At 44.9% G+C, this 19,252-nt stretch overlaps 1 protein-coding gene across 3 annotated transcripts in view; it reads left to right on the top strand.

Annotated features, from left to right (window-relative positions):
• Positions 1-590: 590 nt before the first annotated feature.
• Positions 591-19,252, top strand: part of LOC115311315 (MFS-type transporter SLC18B1) — a 228,527-nt gene continuing 209,865 nt past the window's right edge. For 2 of the 3 annotated variants that reach the window (XM_042291836.1, XM_042291834.1), the window contains exons 1-4: positions 591-831; positions 3,881-4,042; positions 13,283-13,378; positions 17,605-17,678. In XM_042291836.1, the coding sequence (XP_042147770.1) occupies positions 769-831; positions 3,881-4,042; positions 13,283-13,378; positions 17,605-17,678 (395 nt within the window). In that variant the 5' untranslated portion in view covers positions 591-768. The remainder of the gene's footprint in view (positions 832-3,880; positions 4,043-13,282; positions 13,379-17,604; positions 17,679-19,252) is intronic. The other variant, XM_042291835.1, reaches the window with a different exon arrangement.

Below are 19,252 nucleotides of genomic sequence, written 5' to 3'. Positions count from 1 at the left end.
TTTTTAAGAACGCAAATTTAAGCAAAATAGAGAGACTATATATAGTTGGTCAGTCAGTATTTGAGTAAAGTAAGCCGTGCCGGGAGCGCCTTGCAAGGAAACTCGAAAGCTTCACTCTCGAGAAAGATCTGTCCGAAACAACGTTTACCTATAGAGGGTTTTGCCTACCGATAGAGTGCAGCGGACGCACCAAGCCACCTCGGCCCATAAGACGCTGTAGACTGACCGCACGGCGCGTCTTAGTGCTCCTCCCGAAAGTCACGTGAAAGTTCCGCGGCCCTCGATTGGCTCCTACAGCTCGTATACTTCCCGCTGCGGTCTGTCGTAAGGCGAAAGAAAGACTCGATTAGTCTCGCGAGATGGAGGCTGTGTCCTTCGATGGTTATCTTATGCAAATTCAAGTTCTTGGCATCAGAACAATTTTTCTGACGTGTCAACCAAATTGACGTCTCCATTGCGCATGCACCCTTAAGGCGGTGCCTATCTCTATGAAACGTGCGTAGAGCACTCTATCTTTAACTCGCATTTCTTCTGAACGTCGCGGCCGCGTTATCTGCGTAGTTTTGCTCGCGTTTTCAAATAAAGAGGCAACGCGAATGCCCAGATAACGCAGTTTCAGCAAGGCTAACCTCGCTCCATCTACTCTACTTCTGAGAAGCAGTCTCCCATCTGGAAAGCTGGGATATAGCAGCGGTTCGAGAGAAAGCAGAAAAGAAAAAAAAAGAACTGTCTCCAAGTGAGTCTGAGGAGCGCCGCAAAGCAACACACATGCCTAAAAAGGACGAAATCAGCTTTGACGTCCAAGAATCTCCCACTCTGCTACAGAACCAGGTAACCTGCATTTATCGATCTTCGTGGACGGCGCTATGTTTGCTGATGCAGGCCTGGGAAAAATACACGATGAAACGTGAAGTTTCCTAATTCTGCGTTTATGCGAAGCGCAAGTTAGTCTGCTTCTTTTGCTGGGGTTACATTGACGTCGAAACGCCGATCTCTGATTGGTTCTCATCGAAGGATAGTGGGTAGATCTCAAAGGAAGCTGCCTCGAGGTCTAGTCACTACCCTTCGATTAGAGCGGATCAGAGCTCGGCGTTCTGAAATCACCGTAACCCTTGCAAGAGGAGCAGACGAGCTTGCGCTCCAATTATATTTCCCAAGAAGTCCAACCAATTGCACACATTATGAATTGATAAAATCAATCAAGCAGCGTAAAACGTGCATCGTCATGACGCTCGTTTTCGTTCCGTGTCTGTTATTAAAGACCAAACCAATCAGGCACAGAAAAAGGCGAGCGATCACACTGCCCTTATTACGAGTGATTGGTTTAGCCAGCGATGGCAAACGGACAAAGATGAGCGATTTTCGATACACTTTTATGGTGTTAGGCCCCATAGGATTGTGGCGTTTGCTGCGATCCGACTGAAGGTGGAACAGAGTGTAGCGCGGCGATCTTAATGGTCATTCAGAGAGGGCGTCAAGGAAGCCGTCTGTTCGTCCCAGAGCATTCGAAGAAACTCCCCTCGTTCAAACTAATACTGCTCTCGTTATTCACATCGACCAATGAGAACCAAGACCGTTACCATGCTTCAACACTCTAAGAAATGCCTGGACGTCTACTTACCCGCGAAAAACTCAAATGGCCAATTTCTGCCATCTACGAAATCAGCTCAACGAATGATGAGGCGGAGCGTTTGTTTGGGCCTCAAAATTCAGTTTGCGCTGTTGCATTACGCGATGCAAGCACGACGCTTTGCATTGCGTAACGCAACAGTGCAGACTTCATTTTTAAGTCTAAGCGAATGTTCCGCCTCATCATTCGCTGAGCTGATTTCCTAGATCACAATTATTGGCTCTTTGAGTGTTTTGCAGTTAAGTAGACGCGCAGGCACTTTTTAGAGTGAACTGTAACGTGATACCTCAGTGGCGAGGAGTCGTCAACCCCTTTGGTAATTCAGACCGCATGGCTGCACACGGCTTACACGTGACGTCAGTCCACCCTTTTCTGGTGGCCATAACCGCCACGTTAACGCGGCGGAAGCTACGCTCTACCATGCCCTTTCCCTTAAAAAGCCCCTGAAAAGAAAAAAAAAGTTTTTTTAATGGTATAATGGAGACACGCGTGTGAAAATAATAATTTTTACGTGAGAAAAAAAAATTCAGAGCAATATGGACGGCGAGAGATTTATTTGAAAATCTGCTCGCGAATTCCATGACGCCTGATGTCATTCCGGAATGACCATCTCGGTCGTGAAGGTGAAGCCGATCTACCTCTCCTCCACGCGCCCGAAATGCCTATAGAGAAAGCAAGCGGAAAGGAGGAACTGCCGACTAAATCACGTTTATACTTATATTTATACACGCGCGCCCCTAACCAGACTGTAAAACAAAAAAAGAAACCGTTTTTTTAGGCGTGCTTTAAGTCCGGCCGCCCTATTTCTGGTGAAATGAATTGTCTCGTTAACGCAGCGGATTCTATAACCCCTCACGAGCCCTTTTTCTCATTATGTATAATAAAGTGACGTCAGTGCAGGCTATGTATTGTAGATTGATATCGATTGCCCTTCACATTGAATAAACGAAATAAATGAGCATAACCGAACGACCTTCCAAGCATATTCCAGTGCAGTATGCACTCAAGTTACACAAAGTGTATTCGCCCCAAGTCTGGTTGACGCAATGATTGGTTCGGTGTCTGCCATTCCGAAAGCAGACGCCCAAAATGTTTCAGAATTTAGGTCACCATGTTGTTATTAGCGAAGTGTAGCGCAGCCTACACGAAAGATTTGCGTTCGCAAAAGCATGGCGTCTCCGCCCTACGCTAACTCAAAACGTGGCGCGCACTGGCGAAGACGGTATAGGAAGTATTCACTGGACGCCATATTTGTGGGTGCTGTTTAGAGCGCATGCTCAGAACGAGTTCACATCAATAGGCTGCTAGACCGGCAATCTTGATGGAGCGGAATGCACGTTTCAAGAGAACTGTGGAAGCTCGCCATCAGCACGCGCTCAGAATTCGCGCACACAGCTATGGCCGCCAGTGAATACTCCCTATAGGGCATGGACGTTTGTCTGCCCCTTCCGCAACTCGTGCGTTCGTCTATAGACGCTTTACACACGCGCCAAATTACAGCCGGCATTGCTGACCTTCTCTTGTCTTACCGAGATGCCGAGCAACTGAAACGGTAGTTGACGATCCTCTACAAAGGCCGATGCTTTAGAAAAGGACACAGTTGAATCTAATATGGCAATAACCTGGCCTGCTATGGTAATGATGAAGTGAAATAAACGGAATAAACGGAATAAGAGGAAACAAAAACTGAAGGTCAGTTATGGCGGCGTCCATGCACAGCTGCTGCAAAGCGTCTATATCCTCAAATCAGTCCACGTGCCTTTGTTTTCCCCCTACACCAACCAATGACGGCACGCGCTTGGTTGCCTCGTAATCGTCCGTTCTCTGCGCGTTGTCTATCGTGTGATTTCATAGGTGGATAGGTCCGCCCCTCCTTGCGTTCCGATGCGTCAAGGACGCATTTTGAAACACTTGCTGGCCGTATGGGTACGCTTTTTTAGAACGCGCGATTGCGCCTGCTCCGTGCAGTCCGCATATGCTTTAATTATCGGCTATAGGTGGTGACAGGTCAAGAACGAAGTAGAAGCTCCTTTCACCTCTTTCAACTTTAACAGAGCAAACGCTGAAGAGGTGCGACCTCCTCTACTGTGTTTGCTCTGCTAAAGTGGAAAGCGGTGAAAGGAGCTTCCTCTTTATTCTTGACCTGTCAACTGCCATAGCTTAATATAGGGCCAAGATCTCCACATAGAAAAGGCAGTGATGACAGCCAGACTTCGCAGTGAACCGTACACCACATTTTGTTTCTTACAGAACAAATGCAAAATGCAAGCCGAAGCCATATCATACTCGCCACAATTTCCAAGACGTTGCTTCCAAATGCTCAAGAGAGACGCCTGGCTGTTGACATTGGTGTACTGCGAGTTTTGGATATCCGCAGCTTTCGGTCTGCTCCAGCCTTTCTTCCCAGTGCTGGTGAGTCCTGTGTGAAGGAATTTCTTTCGTTGTATTACAAAAACGAGAGGTAAAAATAAAGAAAACGAAATTTGGAATAATCTCAGTTCACTATTACAAAAAAAAAAAGAAAAAAAGAAAGGTGTTTACACTTCTTTGTAACGCGAAATTGGAGCGCAGCTCTTGAGGTATTTTGACGTCAATTTGCACGTCAGTGCGTCCGCTAAATTTAGCTTGCAAACTGAATTGCTGGCGAAGTCACGTAATGTCAGTTCTCCCGTTAAATATAGCGGGGAAATTTAATTTGTGTATCTGTAACCTGGCACGGTCATGTGACGTTAGTTCCCATGCAAAGTTCAGCGGGGAAAATAATTGTTGTTGAGGTCCCGTGCCGTCGAATTTCCCGCTAAATCTAGCGGGGAAACACTGAATTTGTGTATAGGCCATGTGACACGAACTTATGTGACGTCATCTTATTCCCTAAATTTGGCAGGGATATTAAATTGGCGTAGAGGTTACGTGACGCCAATTTTCCTGCTAAGCCTAGCGGGGAAACTAACTTTGTGTATAGGTGACGAGACACGAAGATATGTTTGTGACGTCATTTTTCCCGCTAAATTTAGCAGGGAAACTGATTTGTTAATGAGGTCGCGTTACGTCAATTTTCCCGCTAAATATAGTGGGAAAACCTAATTGGTGTATAGGCAACGCGACAAAAAATTCTGACGTCATTTTGTTCTGCTAAATGTAGCAGGAAAATAAATTGGTGTTGATTCACGTGACGTCAATTTTCGTGTTAAATCTAGTGGGGAAACTAAGTTTGTGTAAAGGTGACGTTCTAACCGACGTGCCGACAAGCTTCCTTTGATGACAAACGTGTAACTTCCATATTTTAGAGATGTTTACAAACGGGCCAGTCTGAAATAATGTCTGGGGTAGGCGAGCCGAACCTGGTTCCACCTAGGCTCGGAGCTTGTGTCGCGTGTCCGCCGCTCGTGGTGCATGGCTCATGCCTCCATCGCTGCGCGTGTGTTGATGCATGTTGGTGTCGCCCGCTTGTTCGCTACAACGTGACACAAACTTATGTGACGTCATTTTTTCCGCTAAATTTAGCGGGAAAACTGAATTGGTGGCGAGGTCATATAATGTCAATTTTGCCAAAAAAGCGAGCGGGAAAACTGAATCTGTATATAGGTGACGTGACACGAAATCATGTAGCTCTTTTTTCGCGCCAAATTTGCCGGAAAAGCTGAAGTGCTGCTTATGTCACGTGACGTCAATTTTCCCGCTAAATCTAGTGGGCGAGAAGCCCTGTTTTTGAGCAGTTTCTCCGCTAAATGTAGCGGGAAACCGTACTTGAGTATACGTGTGTCACGTACTATAATGCAACGCGCGGTTACGCTGACGCCGATGCCACTAAATGCGGGAATGGGCGCCTTTAAGCGGGTTTCACAGAAGACGCGTTTTAAGCGTTTTCTGCCGTTGCGATGTCCAATGTTGCTTGCAGCAAGCAGTTGCGCAGTCGCAGCAAGCAGATGTAATTCCTTGAGCTGCGCAACCCAATGAACCCGACGCTTCGGCACTTCACTGATAAGCAGTCCATTGAACCGGGCGCGATACATTTTATCTTACTTGGTGTGACGATCTGTGTTGGAAACGACACGTCAAAGTCCATCAGTTCTTCTTCTTCTTTTGTCTTTTTTCTCACTAGCGCTCGCACAAGCCGCTTCCGATTAGCGTCTCTTGCGCCCGCTACAGTTAGTACTCAGGCGAGGAAAGTACAAAAGAGCCGCGCAATTAATTGAGAAAACAAAGTCCGAGGAACGGGACAGAAATCCCCTTCCTCCATTATCTCCTGAACAGTTCCGACGCGATCGCTGAAGCAAAGAAACTCAACCCGCCGGAAAAAAGAAACCGGAAACCAGTCGCTTGCGGACTTTCTCATGATTGTCGTTTGCTTCACGAACGTGAAAACGCCGCCGTCATATCCGCCAGCTTTCCCGCAATGTTTCTCCTCCTGTCAGGTAATTTCCCGCCGCGCTGTGAGTGGCCAGCGCGAAAGATGCCGCTCTGCCGCGTCGAAAAATTTTCATCCTGGTGGGACCCTGCCCGCTCAGCCGCTGAGGCTGGCCAGAACGCCGCGACGGCAAAAATCACGCCGCTCTAGGAACGAGTTGTTTTGACGGCTTCTTTGACGGCTTGTCGTCGTTACCGCAGTAACGTTCACGTGAGCCAGGACCCGTCTGTGACGCTTCCAGCGTTGAGAGATGTTTTCTGAGGGTCGCAGGCAGAGCTGAATGTCCTGGATGTTTCCGTATGCTTCTACAGCCTCTTCCTAGCTCATCAAGAACTCCGGAATTACGTCGTCACATGACATGTTTGTTGCGGCCACGAGCTTTGTTTAGACAGTTCTTCGAGAGCAGTCAAACGTCGACAGCTGTGTCAACGCGTGACATGCCACTATTTTAGCCCAGTCAGGGGAAACCACAGGTGTAGTATACTATCTGTGGCCAAACGATTTTGGCGAAGAGGTTCCCCGTGACTATTTCTTCTTAAAAAAATAGCCTCGCAAACAAAGTTGTAGATGTTCGCTTCGCTACCCTCGTACCTGTAAAAATTATCTGGATACATTTTTTACTTTTCCTTAGGGCTCCTTAGCAGTTCTTGAGTTGTCGTCAGCCACGGGATACGGACTTCGAACCCAGTAATGTTTTAGACGTACTCGTCCTTGTTTTGATCAATCACAACCACCGCTTCTTTTTCACTGCGTGTTGATTTCTAGTCACCAACGTGTGAGTAGCCACGTACAAATGAAGCGTAACGACACAAAGGTTGATTTCGCATAAAATAACTGCATGGTGCGACGTCCTTCAGGCTTCCGACAGTTTTCAAGCAGTCCCATGAAGTCTTCACTAAGATACGGGCGTTCGGAGATACCATAGGGAAGGAAAACAGAAATAAGGACGTAAACACTCTTTGGTACCAGACTTAAGATCACTCGAGTAATTTTCGTCGCAAAATCCCGTTGTAGTATAGCGGTTATCTGCAGCCGCCCTCTATATCGCACCTGAAAAGCTTATCACCTCCTGTCTGCTCTCTTGGCAGCCGCAAATAGAATTGTATCTTCCTCGCATGCGATTTTGCTGAAAAGCACAGCATGTGCTTAGCCCTGATCAAGATATTCACTTTAAAACACTGTTGCCGTACAATCGTCACACAGATTTCAGATTTATTATTTGCTACACGTGGCAAATTGCCATGTGAGTACATACATAAAAGTTGTTCGTGGCGTTTACTTCAATTATTGATGTAGCTGCCACGAGCATAGACGGTTCTCAGAAGCTATAGTTCTTAGCAGAAGCAACCTTTGTTTCTTGCGGAATTATTTTTTTATTATTGCACATTTTCACAATCTTTCTTGAAGCAACTTTTTGTTCCTTTTCAACTGGACGGACTCTGTTAATTTTATAGATGCATAGATACCCCGCTATATGGACAGCATTTTCGGGCACAAACTAAGGAAATATATGCATTTTTGTTTCGTTATTATGGACAACTCATATTATGGACGATTTTTTGCAGAAACGGATTTGTTCATATTAACGAGACGTCAGTGTACTGCAATACACTTCGCGCTTTTTCATTATTTTTTTTGTTAACAAAATTACTTATTGGGGGATGGAAGTAAAGTGGGATATACTGGACGCACGGCACCTCTCTTGGTTGTCATATTGGGCCGCAACTCAATTGTATAAAGAGGACCAGAAGGGCTCCTTGAAACCCCATAATAATTATTTATTTATTATTTTATATAAGTCTATAACGTCGTATTAGCTTCTGGTCGGCGTCAAGTCTCTCGGTTTTGCTTCAGTACGATGCTGTCGCAAGCACAGCGGTTCACTGCTTGGTTATAAAGGTCCTGGCGCGAAACAACTTGCAATCCGCGTGAAGAATGTGAGCAGTCTCCCAGTCTGAATGTACCACCCATAGTTGTCTTGTATGTTTACGCCTGGTGTGAAAACAAGCAGAACACACTGCGTAAACTTCTGGCACGGAGCGTCAGCAACACCAATCGGCGCAGGCATCAGGTGGAGAGCCGGGAATCGCTAAAGACAAATTAACAAATAGGCGTTTGACCTAGTGCGTCGTAATCTCTTGATTCCCCTTTCGCCGAGAGACCACACCGGTACCGTTTGGCCAATGGCCCTGGGACACTTCCAAGATCCGTTTAATCCCTAATTTGTGACAGATGTGGGAAGTAGACGTAAAGCCCATAGAAGCCCCAAATCTTTATGACGCACACTTGTGAAACGAACTCTTGTGTCTCGCGCGGGAGGCACAGGCTCCTCTTCGTCTACGCGGACGCTATCTACGGCTATGTGTTTGCACCGCTCACGCGGAAACTGTCAGAGATAGAGACTATTGAGATTCATCCGCGCCAAGATAAGGAAACACATGTCTTGACTAGCCAACGTCTCGACGACGGGGGCCATCTAGATAAGTCCAAGACGCCCCCCCCCCCCCCCCCCCCCCCCTCCGCCAAACTTTTGCGTTACCATTACACTCGCTCTGTTACGCAAAAATCTCTCGCGTCTGAACCTATATAGAGCGATACGCGGCACGCCTCTGTTTACCAACACGGCCGGAAAGCCGCGCATGCGCAATAGCTATATGCGCAAAAGCGGCCAGGCTCTCCGTGTTTTTGCGATTGCGTTGTGTGGTGTGCGCTCGTTGTTCACGTGGTAGAGATGCTTCTAGATTTATTTGCGCGTCGTATTTCTTGCCAACGTATGTCGTATGTTATGCCCGACTGTTTGAGCTCGCTATCTGAGCCTGGACGTCAGCGGTATCGAGACAAACTGTGCGTGTACTGCGTTGACTTCGACGATCCGTACGCCCTAGACAAGACCTGGTGGAGTTCCGACGTGAAGTTGCATCCACCGACGTCGATGGCTGACGTCGTCGTTTCTAGTTTTTTTTTTTTTCGCCAAGCCAGTTCACTGCCATCACGGTGTAGGCGTAGAAGTCGCTCGAGGCCTACGATTACTTCGAGACGGTGATTGCGCTGCCGGCGTGATCAGCAGACTGTAGGTCTGCGGAAGTGTATTTATTACTTGATTAAAAACACACAGCGTGCTTTGAGTCAAGGTATGATATATTTCTTACACACATGACCACAAGGCACGATAACCGATAACGCTTTGTCCATTCTGCCGCCGATCTCTTTCCGCTTGGTAGCGAGCCACCGACTGGCGCTTGGACGGTGCTTTGTGCGCACACACCGTGGGAACTAAATCTGGGTGGTCTCGATCAGACGACTGTTTTTCCGCACATAAGCGAGCTTCGGGACGAAGATTGAAATGGAAGCTACACTTGCCTTCAAGAAAGTGCTTACCGCACATGCGGCCGTGCGCTCGAGACGACCATTCTTTTCGTTTCACAGATGTTATCCACCTTCTGTGCCTTTCATAGTCCGCCGGGAACGTCTGTAAACCCACTCCGATACTTTTGCTGTACCTTTCGTTAAAATTAATGACTACACAGCTTTGCAGCATGCTGAAATGCTATGACGCCCATGCAAAACGTGCGCGCTTTTGCATACACCACCCGGCTACGGCGCGATCGCAGCGACGCAGCAGCTCCGCGACGTCAAGCCCGCGTGTAGGTCCATAAGGCGCCACCGCTCCTCGTTTGTGGGTAACAACGGACAGGCTATACAGGCCGCCCAAGGCCCATTGGTGAATAATGCCAAAAGCGAACAAATGCATCCTAAAGTATCAACAAATATCTTCGAAAATCATGACGGGTTCACAATCACACTAATAATTGAGTTGGTGGGTCATGCTGAGTTCTCTCAGCATGACCTCTTTAAAGTTCACGGAGTCGGCCATCATCAGATAAGAAGCTCACAAATGTCACGATATATCAACATTTTGGACAAAACCCCGAGAGTGGGGGCGGGGGGAGGGGGGGGGGGGGGGAAGGACAACACAACACAAAATCTTTTTGAGACTTTGTGTTGTGTTTTCTTTTTTCTCCCAGTATCGGGGTTTTGTCCAAAATGTTAAACCTTCACCAGCTAGTTTGCGCCCTAACTTTTTGTACGATATATCAAGTCGTCAGAATTCACAAATTCCCAGTTCGTTCCTTCAAACTTACAAAACAAACAATCAGTATAACTTAGAGACAGCATTGCTTATTCTCTGTATGGTGTATATTTTTATTTAATATTTATTTACTTATTGCACCCTCGGGGCCCGAGGACACTACAGAGTGGAGTGGGTTAGAAAAGGAAAATCACACTTAAAAAACAAAATGACAACCTAGGAAAATAGAAACAGTAACATAGTAAACATTAACTTGGAAAATTGGTGAAACAGCACTTAAGCATAATGGCATCTGCTAGAATAGACAACTGACGATGGAAGGTGGTTTCAAGTGATTGTTGTTTTGGAGACGAAAGAATTATGAATAGTGGTTTTACAAACAGGGAGACCAATTTTGTGTTGGTGATCGACGCGTCGCGAGACATGTGAGGGAGGAGCTAGTAATTTATGACGCAAGAAAGGAATGTGATAATGAATTTTATGAAACAAAGGCGGGATAGCTCACGACGGGGGGGGGGGGGGGGGGGGGGGGGGGGAGTTTGGAGCTTCAAGAGCGATTTCATAAATGCTATGCTTGCAGTACGGTGATACTTAGTAACAAAATAGCGAACAGATCAGTTCTGAATAATTTTGAATTTGAATAAAGAGAAAATTTTAATTGCAAATTGGGGAAGCTATTGTAAAATTGAATTTTCTTTCATAGTTATTAACTCTTCACACTCCGAAGGTACTTATGCTTTGTGTAATCACCTACCTTCATACTTAAATTACAATGCGATGCTTTTTATAGTATCGTCATTACCGGTGTTTTAACAAAACAATTTGTTCGAAATACCGAGCGGAAGGATTAAAACCATGGCGCCAGGATTTGACAAATGAAGCTCACATTCACATGCAATACTCGCCCCTCCCTAATTTTGGTTCTACTCACTCTACCGGAACATTTTATGATAAACTAAAGAGTTGTCGGAAGTGACCGCAGAAGTGATTTTCTTTTAGTATAGTCGAATGCATAAATAACTATAACAAATACCCCTTAAGCCGGGGTCACACTGCTTATACGTCATACAAAAGACAGTCTGCGTACAGATTTGAACGCGAGTTACCGCGAGAACCGTGCTTCGAATGCCGCATGGCGATGAGTTCAAGGAGAAATTTGCCACTCGGTATTTGAACCACAGATATAGCGGTGACACATATTTGCAGGCTGTGTTTGTATGATGTATGAGTATGACTCCGGCTTTATACAGAGTCCTTTTTAGACAAACACTTAACAAAATGACTTAGTGTATTCCCTATACCATCTATAAAAATCAAGAAATGGCACTCTAGAATCACTACAGGGTGATTCAAGCAGAGGCCAGGCTCTTGAAAGGGGCCCTGCAAGGACTTTTTTACTGGTTTTTAATTTGCACCGAACCTGAGCGCGCTGAACGTAGTAACTTAGTGAAACTTTTCTTTTCTCGAAATTCGCTCTATATAAAAAGCTATAGGCAAATTAGAATTACAAAAACAAGCAAAAAATAGCGGCCCTCATGACGTCCTTGGTTACTTCAGTGGCCGTGAACTAGAGGAGGGGTAGTGAGCTCATCGAGCGCTCACGGCTGCCGTACTCCATGTCGATGGCGCGAGAGAGCGACACTAAAGCATGTTCTGGATAGGCTGTATGCAGCGGGCAGCCAAAGTGGCTTTCATTGCATTTGCTGCGCGATTAAACACTAATTCGGCATGACGGTTCATTGGTCACAAACGACAGCAAACACGGGGTAGAGATCAGTTCGAAATGGGCGCCACTTCGCGCTGCCATACCGTAACGGCCAAACCGCAAGACACAGCTTCTCGCCGAAGGCGTTCGGAACGCTCGGAGACGGTCGGATCCTCCTGTCCTACGACCGCAGCGCCGCCGCGTACATCCGGGACCTCTCCGTGTTGGCGCCTGCTCCCACTACTCCTTTCTAGTGTGCGCCGCCTTTTCCACCGCTTTGTGACGGGTATGTCGACGGGTCATTTTTTGTTTCCGTACTTTATAAACTCCATTAGTTTCTTTTCTGATCTAAAATACTGAACAAAAACTACTTTTATAAATAACTGAAACGGTTCGCGCCACTTAAATTTTGTATTTCAACCAAAAAGAAGCTTTTAGCGGCTCTGACCAGTAGTAATCCCAGGACCAAATACGTCACATTTTGCACGCTTTCGGTGCCGCGGGTCGCCCTCGCCGGTGGAAAAGGTTTTCGCGTCGTCCGGTTAAAATATGACGCACTGATCTTTAATTACACTCTCCGTGCACGCTGGCTTGCCCGAACCCCAAGAGACGTGGAAACCGCAAAAAAGGTTAGACGCATAAATATGATTGCAGGGCCCCTTTCAATCGACCGCAAAATTCGGTTTCATAACCTATCGCGCTACGACTTTGTGCAGCGTTGCCCACAGATGGTGCATTTTTTTTTGTAAAATTTGCAAAGAGCGAACTTACCTAAGAAAAAAGTAAAGAAAGAAAAAGGCTTAGCTCCTATGGGAACGCAGCGAAGCCACCGGTCTTCAAACAACACAGCGCCGTTTCGCACGGGAAACAAGAGATGGCGCAAGCGGTCGCGAAGCCAACTGCCGACAACAAACGAGCATACGACGCCGAGAGCCGGCCTCTTTAGCAGGCAACGAACTGCAGTTCCTTGTTTTTACCGCGCCTGTTTTTGTTTCTGCGACATTCGCCGCCTGCGGAACACGCGCCGCTTTTGAGCCGAAAAGATTGTCTGCTAAAGACGCCGGCTCTCGGCGCCGTATGCTCGTTCGTTGGCGGCGTTCGTTGCGCCATCTCTTGTCTCCCGTGCGAAACGGCGCCGTCCTGTTTGGAGACCGGTGGCGTCGCTGCGTTTTCATAGGAGCTAAGCCTTTTTCTTTCTTTACTTTTTCCTCGGGTAAACTCGCTATTTGGAAATTTATAAAAAAAAAAAAAAAATTCACCGTCTGTGGGCAACACTGCACAGTCATAGCGCGATAGGGTAAGAAACCGAATTCTGCGGTCGATTTAAAGAGCCTGGCCTCTCCTTGAATCACCCTGTATATAGGGCTAAAAAACTAATATCTGTCCTCTGTTTGTTTGTCCTTTAATAAGAAACGCTCGCGATCAATGTTTTCTTTTTGATGCTTGTAGGCCTCATCGAAGGGCTTGGACGCATGGAAATATGGCTTTGTGTTCTCGGCGTGCAAGCTATCTATGTTTATTGGATCCCTGCTGGGAGACAAGTTTGTAAGTGTTCCTTCCACAGCAATAATTTTATAGACATGATTTTCTCCGCTCCTCGTTCGCCCCCCCCCGCCCCCCCCCCCAAATGTTGTTGAGGATGTTATACCGAAAAAATATGTAGGTAAACAAAAATATGAAGGCGCCTGAGTGGGTGACATTGTTTTATTATGAGTGTACCAAGTAAGCTATTGCACGAAGTCAAAGTATATAGCTCAGTGAGCAAGCTACTTGCAATTTCTATTTCACTTCACAAAAAACAAGTATCCTGCAAGTTGTGTGCTAATATTTGGTGAAGTGGAACTCATGGCAACTTCTGTTTTAAGATATAAGCGATTGGTATTTTCGCACTAAATATTAACTGTTCCGACGATTAACAGACAAACAGGCATCAGTTTCTTTACCTTCAAAAGTGTTAGAGACCGTAATTAGTTTTATTGGAGCATGCCTCATATGTCAAACATTCTTCAAAAATAAATTGTAATTTCTTGTCGACGTCTTCATCTGTGTCAACAATGGGGTATTTATTAAGCGGTTTTGCCATATAATTTGCTTGTGTCGTCTACCGAGATTAAAGCAAAGACTAAAAATGTAATCGAAGTACTAAAGTCATTTATCCCAGTGCTAGAATTACCAAGGTATCACGCTCGGTGTACAGGTAAAAGGGCAGTACCGGAAACCAAGGCGTTTATCGAGCGAACGCAATAAAAGAAACGTTAAAAAAATGAAATGTAAAAAAAAGCAAATCTTGCCAGAATGTTACTAAAAACATCTTAATAAGATTATTTATCAATAGGATAGCCTTTGCATCGAATGTCTGCCGTTCAATAAAATAAAAAAATATTAGGCGAAAACGTTTATAAGCATTTTTGCTTTAAAATGCATGTCAGCAGTTTGAATCCACCTTAATCTAAGCACAGGAAGCATGCCATCATACACTTAAAAACGTATTGAAAGTAAGCAGTGCGGTAGAATCCGTGGTATCCCTTTAAATGGATACCATGGATTCTAATGGGCTTAGGATATGATAGCTAATTTTTTAAGGTAAAGCACTCACAAAAAAAATTAATGGCAATGTTGATTGATTAGGTAAGTTAGGTGTAATGGGACTTAACTTTTTAATCGCAGTGTACTTTCACACATTGTGCACATGAATTAATTAGTATATGGGTGATTTCATTTCAGCTCAGGCACGAATATTCGGTCAAATTTTTAATTTTATGAAAAGCCTAGATGTTATCGGGCAACTTAAATAATAAGCGAAGACGCAAACGGCAAGTTTGTGGGATTTTTCGTTCTCAAGTTATCGACCGTTGAAGCGGCCAAGGTGGAAACTGTCGTTTTTCCAGCTTATCGGGGGTGCCATATTTCACTCCATCCCTTTTCCTTACTTTTTACGCTACACTAATATAACTTTTTGGGAACACTCCCGGCATATGCTTTTTTATGCTAATTAAGCATCTAGGTCATAACCTTTTTGATGTATTTTTTTTATTTGTCAAACTGCCTCTCTGCGACGATATTTGACGAAGTTCAGCGAGCTGTGCACTCTTAAAAAGTCTGTGCGTGTACTTTCACGCACACCACTCGGAGAGCGAATCGCCGTAACTTAAGGACGCAGCTCAGCGAATGACGATGCCGAAACATATGTTTAAATAAAAAAAACGCAGACTGAGTTGTGACATTAAACAATGCAAGCATGACGTTTTGCATTGCTTAATGTTACAACTCAGACTGTGCTTTTTGGTCTAAACATATGTTTCGGCATCGTCATTCGCCGAGCTGCCTCCGTAGGTTGCAGTGATTGGCTCTCCGACTGTTGTGCGGAAAAGCAGACGTACTGGCTTTTTTTAGAGTGTGCTGTCTGACCTAATCAACATATTTTTATGATCCTTACATCACCGTAAATCTCAAATTAAGCTATTTTTAGTGTAATTTGAACAATATTAATATTGTGCCTAAATATACAATGCGCTACATGTGCCTGGAAAACGGATATTTAGAAAAACTAGTAAGTTTGGAGTCAATTTCCTAAAAAAAAACACCTTTTATTTCTTTCATTTTTTGTTCAGAGTCAGGAAATGTAGAAGTCTACCAGGAACTACCAACAGAAATTGTAATATATTGTTTCTGTGGCCGCTATTAAGACTCGAATCTCGTGCTATGAGCGTCTTGAACGGGACTTCGCACAGGCGCCCCGCTGAGCAAAGTTTGGCTTATGTAAGGTTCTCTAGTTATCATTTAGCAGTTACCTGAATATCCAACAATAAAGAGTAATAAAATTTGGAGTAGCGTACTTAAAAAAAGTTACTTAGAAGTCCTATCCACAAGTGCAGGCACCCCTCCCCCCGTGCTTACTTTCTTTCAATACGGGGGAATGAAGATCGTTAGAGGATTCCTCTGGGGCCTTTTGCATTTGGCTTTGAGTTTGAAATACCGAAATTGATATGTAATTCTCATATTTCTTATGTCAAACAGATATGCAGTGCATATACGTATGTATGATTTTGTATCTGACGCTTAGGAAGTACGGTTTATTTTGTGCACGTACGGCCTCTTTCGTAAAATAACAAGCATTTCGTATCGTGTTAGTCATGTGTTTAGGTTTCATCTGTATATTCAATGATTCATGCCGGGTTACTTAGACGTTTTACTCTTGACTTAAGTTTGTCCGGCAGTGTAGATGTTACGCATCATCCCAAGTTAGTCACACCATGGTGTCCATAAACCGCGTGACCATGAACACTCTCTCATTCTAGGCGCCCCCATGATTGCTCAAGCTCTCCTCGTCGCGGTACGATCAAAACCGCTCACACAACTCGGTAACCCGAAAGCTATTCTCGCTCTCGCCCCCGGCCCGTTGACCTTCCACCCTGCATGCGCCTGCGAGATATTCCCGGACGACGGTGACCATGGCGAGTTCGTCCGTTTCTCGTCGTCGGTGGAGCTGGTCTCCAGCGGGTCGCTGTTAAAATGAACAGTTCACGAATTACAACATCTTTTGATAAAAATCACCCTCATCGCTGGTGCGATCAGCGTCGAACACTTTGACAAGGCCAGCGATGCCGTAGACGTAATTGTCACGGACCGCATGCTCGAAACGTGGAAGGTAAACGAGCAAGCTGAGGCTCGATACGCCAAGAGAGCCAGGTCTGTGAGTGCGTGCAAGGAGACACCGCGCTGGAGGCCGGCTACGTAGCCAACCTCCAGCTCCGCCCGAATCTGCCCCTCCGAGGGGCCCGCATATAAATCGATTTATCCACGAAACTATCGCCCCATTTTCAAAACAAATTTAGCAAGATTATAGAAACATACAATGGGTCCTAGCAGTATATTCATCTCATATTTTATTTTTGACGTGTCATAACCCCTTTAATGCTTATGGCTTGATATTGAGGTAACTGCTAACGATAAGTAGAAAACCATACATCGGCCAAAATTCTGCCCAGCAGAGCCCCTGTGCGAAGTCCCGTTCAAAATACTCATAGCACGATATTCGTGTCTTAATAGCGGTCATAAAAACAATATATTACAATTTCTGTTGGTAGTTCTTGATAGACCACAATATTAGCTAACTCTGAATAAAAAATAAAAGGAATAAAAGGTGTTTTTTTTTTAGAAAATAAACTTCAAACTTGCTAGTTTTTCGAAATATCTGTTTTTCAGGCACATGTAGCGCATTACTTATTTATTGTGCAATATTTAAAATGTACCCAAAAGAAAGAGCTTAACCGGAGCTTTACGGTGATGTAAAGATCATAAAAATATGTTGATTAGGTCAGACAGCACAGCTTGCTTAACTTTGTCAAATATCGTCGCAGAGAGGTAATTTGACAACTAAAAAAAAAAAAAATACATTAAGAATTTTATGACCTAGATGGTTAATTAGTATAAAAAAACATATGTTGAGAGTGTTCTCAAAAAGTTATATTGATGTGGCGTAAAAAGCAAGGAAAAGAGATGGAGTGAAATAAGCTGGAGAAACGAGTTTCCACCTTGACCGCTTCAACGGTCCATAACTTGAGAACAACAAATCCGAGGAACTTGCCGTTTACGTCTTCTTTTATTATAAAAATTGCCCCATAAAATGCATTAAAAAAAAAGAATTCGACCCAAAATTTGTGCCTGGCTTGAAATGAAATCACCCATATGCTTTCTACATATCATATACTTTCAACATAGCGTTAAACATTATATAGTCGCGCTAATTATTTCGCTGTTCTTTTTAACAGATGATGGCCACTTCTCCCTTAACGTGTTATTTGGTTGGACTTGGTGGGTTCTCTCTTTTCACAGTTGTATTTGGGTGAGTACAACAAGAACGATGAGCCGCTGAGCCTGGTGAAACCGATGTGTCTGTCACGCCATTCTTATTATACTAATTTTACTATTTGATACTCCATGAAACACGGTATCTTTCTTCTAGTGATCAGTACGCATCACTCGTTTAGTAAAATAGTCATTACAACGCTACTGCGCAGTGCGCAGGCACGTGGACTATTAGTAGCATGACTTGAATTCACTGAAACATACTCCACTAGACTATTAGACGGAAGGAGCGCAAATTTGAGCCATCTTTACATGCAATGCTGAACCCACAAGGGGGGAAACCAATACAAATCAAATTTCTACTCTGATGCCAAAGGCTTGCGGCGCATGCTCAAAACAAGTGCGGCAAAATAAACCTATCGCTTTCGCCTTTATAGAATGCTTCGAAGTTAACGACCTTCCCGGGAGAAAGGCTCAATAATTTTAGTAGATCAATTATCGAGCTTAAAATTTTAAGCCGGTTAAGATATCCCCAATTTGACTGTCCCGACACTTTTATAGAACTTTTAGCCATGAAATAGACGATCACACTTTGTAATAATATATTTATATATTTCGACAAATTATTACTCATAATTTACTTTCATTAATATACTGGGAAACTCCAAGATTATAAAGAATTCCGAATGCACTGTATAAAATACTACATCATGCACCAAAAGGTGGTATACCCCATCAGACGGCACCTAAATGTCATTCACGCCAAATGATATTCAGTTGAAATGTCATTTAGGCAGTGGCACACAGCAACTCAAATCGCATTTAACCTAAATGTCATTTTAGATACCCTGAGCTCCCCAAACGCACATACGGCTTGTAAATCATACTCTCGTCGGCAGAACTTGACTGATTTGACGGGATTCAATAAAGACAATTTCTTTGCGGAAACAACGTTTACGTCGTTTTAATTACGAAAATAATATGTTCAGCGTATATTTTGCACATACTTTACACTCCTAATTGCTTAAACTACTCACGGCTCCAGTTATTCAGTAGGCCTGAGGGATCCAAACGTGCCGTCTGGTCGCCTCGGTCGGCTCTCGGTTCGTTGGTTGCAGTTGCGCTCCACATTTACGCGTTTTTACGATGTCGGAAGGAGCGTATATGCCGGAAAGAAAAGGCCGCCTGTCAACTGGACCACCCCAGAGACGTCGGCACTGAAGCCATGTGAGACGACCGCCTTGAATATCTTCGGTAGCAGAAGCGCAATGGTGGGCTCTGCGCCGGCCTACGGACGTCCCTAGAACTCCTTCGGTTCCTCAAAACATGTGCGGCACAGTCCGTCAAAACACCGAAACGTCAAGAAACAAGTTTGGGTAAGATACAACTTTGACGGTGGCCGTAACCTGCTAATAGCATCTTCGATCAACTCGCACCGGAATCGCCCTGAAACCAGCACAGTGCACAGCGCTCCTCGGTCGTGCAGCGCGATGTCGGTGCCACATCGTGGACAAACTGCGCCGCGCCGGTGCACCGCGGCGAGCTCCACCTTGCGTCACTTTACGTTTTGTTCGTTTTTCCTTGCGTAAGTCAGCGCACGGTGCCCGTCTG

The sequence above is a fragment of the Ixodes scapularis genome, unplaced genomic scaffold (assembly GCF_016920785.2).
Source record: "Ixodes scapularis isolate PalLabHiFi unplaced genomic scaffold, ASM1692078v2 PGA_scaffold2__306_contigs__length_199485367, whole genome shotgun sequence".
Classification (NCBI taxonomy): Eukaryota; Metazoa; Arthropoda; class Arachnida; order Ixodida; family Ixodidae; genus Ixodes; species Ixodes scapularis.
This window is presented reverse-complemented; position numbering and strand designations above follow the sequence as displayed.